General features: G+C 32.2%; 1 protein-coding gene across 2 annotated transcripts; it reads left to right on the top strand.

Moving 5' to 3' along the window:
• The first annotated feature begins 343 nt into the window (after positions 1–343).
• On the top strand, positions 344–5,497 carry LOC100809747 (transcription factor bHLH153). 2 transcript variants are annotated; one of them, XM_006583798.3, is made up of 7 exons: positions 344–541; positions 681–861; positions 3,136–3,261; positions 3,756–3,821; positions 4,106–4,165; positions 4,656–4,703; positions 5,012–5,497. In XM_006583798.3, exons 2-7 carry the CDS (start codon positions 820–822, stop codon positions 5,165–5,167), a joined length of 498 nt encoding a protein of 165 aa, XP_006583861.1. In that variant the 5' UTR covers positions 344–541; positions 681–819; the 3' UTR covers positions 5,168–5,497. The 2 variants fall into 2 exon arrangements, with proteins under 2 accessions (XP_006583861.1, XP_003529377.1); XM_003529329.4 differs by having other exon boundaries at positions 4,106–4,171.
• Positions 5,498–5,790: the final 293 nt, after the last annotated feature.

The raw sequence follows: 5,790 nt of genomic DNA, 5'->3' as shown, positions 1-5,790 counted from the left end.
ATAAAAAAATTATCATATTTCTTGATTTTTCCATAATAAACTTAAAAGATAAAAAAATTGAGATAGTATTTATATACAAAATTTATACAAAAAGTTTATAGTGGAAAAAAAATTATGCATTGAAAACGTAAAAAAATTATATAATTATTTAATTATAATTAATTATATATGATAAATTTATTAATTTTTAAAATAATTAAATTAAAAATTTATAATTAAATAATAAATATAAAACTGTTTTATATATGTATAAACATTAATCCGAAAAACCAAGATGTTGTCTTGGTTGGATATTAGCTGTCAAGTATATTAATGACAATATACATTTAAAAACTCTTACGTAAGGAATTATTGTATTATATTCATTTTCTAGCTTTATAAAATCACATTGACATTGACCTGCTCCTCCTTCCTCTTCTTCCTTCTCCACAAGAAGCCACACACACCTCTGTTTCTTTCTCTGCTCCACACTTTCTCTTCCTCCATTATTGAGCTTCCACTAGTTTTTTTTTCTTTCTTTCTTTCTTTCAAGGACTTAATTGTACGTCACTTCATTTATTTTCCCATATGTGCCTGTGCTTTTGTTGTAGCACTGCATGCTACTTTTTTTTTTTTTTTTTTTTTTATAAAGTTTTTGAATTTTCGTACTCCAAAGTATTAAAATGAAATTCTAATCACAGGCACTGCTTAAAGTCTCAAGCTTTACAACTTTTGGAAGACACCCATCAAACCATTTTTTGCAGCCATCACTTGCCTAAGGAAGAGGGTTCTTTTGGTTTCAACCATTTTCTGCTTTTAGCTTCAAAAGGATCATCATAGATGATAGCCAGCTCCTTCTGCAATGCTGATTCTATGTTTTCAGTAAGTTTTTTAAACTAAAATTTAGTACCATTTGTCTATTTTGGTCTTTCAAGTGTTATCTTGTGCTCACACTTTTCATGAAGGCTATTAGTGAATGGACTTTCTCAATGTTGTTCTTGTGCTTGGATGGTGTCATGGGAAATTTTGAGAATTTGTGTTCAAAATTGATGTTGTTTCAACTTTTTAATCCTCATCCTTGCACTCCAATTCCTAGAGAATTATGATCAGAATTGTTCTTATTCTAAGTACATATTGTAATAAATGAGTGGTTGGGCTTATTACTTTATTTATGATTTTGCAAAACCCAAGCCCAAAACCACACCGTGTGATTCTCTCACTGGATTAATCAATCATTGTCTTTTTCCGTAAATTAATTAATTACTCCTGTGTCCTTATGCATGTTATCAATTAAGATATCCTTTAACATTAAACAAAGGTGGTTGGGGAGATTTTGTACGCAAGTTAGATTCGTTCAGCAAGGTCTATGTGTGTGTATGTGAATGCGTGTATATGTGTGTATACATAGTGTGTTTTTCTTTTGTCAAAAATCAAATGGTGGGCCACCACACACATTTGAGGTTCTTGACATTTGACAACATCACAAAGTTAGAAATTAATTAATAATTTAGTGAAACTAAATCACCAAAAACAAAAGAAATTAGTAGTAATTAAACAATAATTTTGGTGTGGTAACTAAAAAAATCACAATCTTGACTATTCTTAGATTAAGATATTTGGACTATTGATAAAGTGTGATTAGTTGTTAACCGAGGAATATGGCGATCAATGTCTGTGACAGTGACTAGTGATGACCCTTGGCTTATTAGAAGAAGCTTTTGTGCCTTATGTGGTTTGAATATGATTATGCATGGATGGTTCATTTTTTCTTGGCAATTGTTTTCCATGGATCATGACTATGGGGCCACTTTTGATTTTGGGTTGTGGTGTAGCTGTTACCAGTTTGTATTTCTGAGATTATCTAATATTTTTTAATGGTCTCTTTTACGGGGGAGGGTAACGGTGATAACATCGTTTGTTTGGCTTTGATTTGACAGCATTATTATTCTGACTAAGCATCGCATGTTGTTATGTGTTTATGATATATATTATTATTAATAATGTGAAAATCAATCTTATAACTAGTACTAGTTATTTTTTGCATGCCAAGTCCAATACATACATATGGATTGAAATCATTTGTTCTAATTCCTTGTCTCTCTAATTAAAATATGACAGGTGATTAAACAATTTTTTTCTTTCTTTTAGAAAGTAGTACTCTCTGTCTCTCCTGCTTTTTTTTTTTTGTTGAGATGTTATATTATTAATCGAAGGGAGAGAAAACAGGACATGGAATATGAATGGATGATTTGAGTCCTATCAAATGTAAGTGTTTTTGTGTGTTACATGCTGCACTCAAGGCAGGACCCTAGAGCAAAAGCAAACACTACCATATTGGGGGAATTTTTTTTTTCCCCTTGGAGGTGTTTATATTTTGATAAGTTTCCATCAAACTAAGGCATTTGTTAGACTTTTTTCCTTTTTTCAGGAGATAATAATATTATTTTTCACAATTTTCCATTTTTTATGGGATAACAAGGTTTTAAATTGTGATCGCGATCTTGAACAAAATTTTGGCATTGTGAGCAAATGTAACTGATGCGGCCACAATTGCGATCATAGTGAACCCAAAATCCTTATGTTGCAGCTGAAATTGCAACCATGGACCCTTTTTAAAAAACATGTGAGGGTGATGATGGAAGATTCATTCAAAGAATTGTGTGTGCTCACTCAATAGATTTTCCCACCCTTTCATCCCCTTAGGAAGGCCAAGAAAAAAATTCAAAGCTGTAGACTGTAACAATGGAGCCAGTGGGGCCAACCCACATTGACTCCAATTTGCATTCAATACTTCCTCAATTTGTGGCTTTTGACTTCTCCAAAGTTCTATTGAACATATTTCAAACTTAAAAGTAACTGAAAATATATCTATAGCTAGTTTAGTTAAATCAGTGGATTGCCATCATGACTTCACCATAGGGGTGACCCATTTGGTAACAAGTGAGTTTCTATTGTGTGTTGCATATGCATATGCACTATGATTGTGTGTTTTACAACTATGAACAAAATAAACTCTCACCTTTTAACTGATTTAGATCACTTGGTACTTGCTACTCTAGTGATGGAAAGTGTTGATGGTTTCATAGTTTCTTTTATAATCTGTATTCCTTTTTCTCATCATTCTCATACAAGATTTTTCTTTGTTGATGCCACCAGAGAGAAGAGGGGATAGATGTTAGAAAGATGATGGAACATAAAAGGAGCCCCTGCTCTGTTGACCAAAGCAGTTATACTTCTATTGCCTCCAAAAGGCAAAAGGCTGATTTATCGATCAGCACTAAGGTTTCTTTTTTCTCCTTTTATTGTTGTTAATATTTCTTTTTTCTTTTTCTTTCAGTATCCACTCATGTATTTTATAGACATCCAAGCTTTACTATTTGAAATATTTCTTGAGAAACATGATAAGGTACCTCTTCTTTATTAAACTTCTCTGGTTCATAGTATATAACCAATGATTTGACTCATTATATTGGTGGTTCATATCATGGATTGCATATGATTATTTTCAATTTGTTCTATGTAAGTAATTATAAACTAAGTTCAGGTTGAGATCAAGTCTAATTTAATGCTAATCGCCTAAGCCTATTCAGGTTGAGATCAATGTCTACTCCCAATGTACTTGATATTTCATTCTCTCTTAAAAGTGTTCAACCAACCTGTTGTGTGAAACTCTCCATGATGCTCAAAATTATGATATCTGATTTTCTCCATTGAAGTCAAACTTTCCTTTTTAATATATTTTTTTTATATAACATTTCTATTGTTTCTGTGAATAGGAGAGGAAGGAAAAGATTGGCAAACGAATTGTTGCTCTTCAGCAGCTTGTTTCACCATATGGAAAGGTATACAACTCGTTCCAGACACAATGTATTCTTCAACAGCTTACAAATACTTGTTTTATATCCGGTGGTGTTTAGTGCAACTTATCTTAGCTTCCTGTTTAAAGCTCCATTGATTATCTTCTGTAAGATATATCAGATACTTGTCATGCTTGTTTGGCTTGAATAGCAAAGGAATTTAAAAAGTGCTTATTTGAGTCATATGATATCTTACCTGCTATTGTTTTCGATCAAATGAATTATTCAAAGTTTCTGTGAGTCTAAAGTTTCTAGACTTCTCACTGCAGACAGATACATCTTCTGTTCTAAAGGAGGCAATGGAATACATAGGATTCCTTCATAAACAAGTTAAGGTTTGGCCATTCTTGCTACATTATGCTGAAATTATCACCGTTAATTTTCTTTTAATTTGGTTTCATATGCCTTGAGCACCTGTACTTGGACCTAAATTATGTATGATCTCCGGTCCTGATGTAAATTTTGTAATAACATACTTGAATAATATATTATTCCTATCAAGACATGAAATAAGACATTTCATTTTCATTAAATTTGTTTCTGTTTTCTGGTTTCTTTTATTCTCCTTGGTCATTCCTGCCCAACTAAAAAATTTAACGTGGTAATATAGAATGGCAGTATAATAGGACTGGATGAAGTAAAAAGAAAATTGTCATGAAGTGGAAATGCACATTACATCATCAATGACTAGGTTTATCGTTACTTCATATGCTGAAATACATGCATGCTTGTAGAAAGACATTGTACTATTGCAGATTCTAAATTATGTTTAGTAAGACATTGAACTTATGCATATCTTTTTTCTTCCTGTTTTAACAGCTGCTTAGTGCTCCATACCTTGAAAGTTCACCAGCAGCAAAGATGCAGGTGAGCATAACATGAACTCTACCACCAATCCACCATGGAGTAGGATTAAGTTTCATATAATATGCTGGATGGCTTTTCTACAATCATGAATGTACCCGTGGTAATCAGTATAATTTAATTGACGAGTTTAATTTCTATGCACTAACCAATCAGAAATCATGATTTTAGGTCCTTTTGTAAAAGTCAACAAATTTATCGTATGTCAATTTATGGTTTTAGATGTTGGGGCATGAATTATTTTCTCTTTATGTGACTAGTGTTATTCCTGGTGTTGAATTGGGTTATAATTTGAATTGTTGCTACTTCAGGGTATGGAGCCATGCAGCCTGAGGAGTAGAGGGTTATGTCTTGTTCCTGTGTCATTTACTATTGGAGTTGCTGAGACCAATGGTGCAGATATCTGGGCTCCCATTAAGACTACTACTTCTCCTAAATTTGAGAAGGATGTCTCCCAATTTCATTGAATAATTTTCTCACCTTTACAGCCTAAAGGTTGCTAAAGTTGCTAAACTAGCATGAAAATGATTATGATCATACATCTAGATGGAATCATAGTAGCTATATATATATATATATAATAGTTATATCATTAAAAAAAAACTCTAGTCAAGAAGCTGTCCCACACCTCTAAGATTTTAAACGGGTGATGGGGCTAAGCTTCCAATTAGCCATATGTGCCCTTAACTAATTAATTCCATGTGTTGATTATTAAGTGTATATTTGAAAAATTCTAGTTGTATAATGATTCCATGTACTGATTAGCTTAATGAAAGTCGTTTCTAGATTTGATGTAAGTACGAATGTCAATGTTTCACTGTGCTAATTTACACATCGGATTTTATTTCATCAACGTGCCTTTGAACCTGCATTTATCAATGCTGTTTGTGTTTGGTGTATCTAGAGAATAACAAAATAGTTAGCTGTATCGTCGCAGAATTTTCACTTGAATATAGTTTCTCTTTGAAGCGTGAAACCAAGGGGATAAAACATGATCAACTGATTCTAAAGTAAATTACACATACATCTCTTTTAATGTTTAGGAAAAATATAAATGTCTTTTCTCTTTTTTTTAAGATATATTTATATT

The sequence above is a fragment of the Glycine max genome, chromosome 7 (genome assembly GCF_000004515.6).
Source record: "Glycine max cultivar Williams 82 chromosome 7, Glycine_max_v4.0, whole genome shotgun sequence".
Lineage (NCBI taxonomy): Eukaryota > Viridiplantae > Streptophyta > Magnoliopsida > Fabales > Fabaceae > Glycine > Glycine max.
This window is presented reverse-complemented; position numbering and strand designations above follow the sequence as displayed.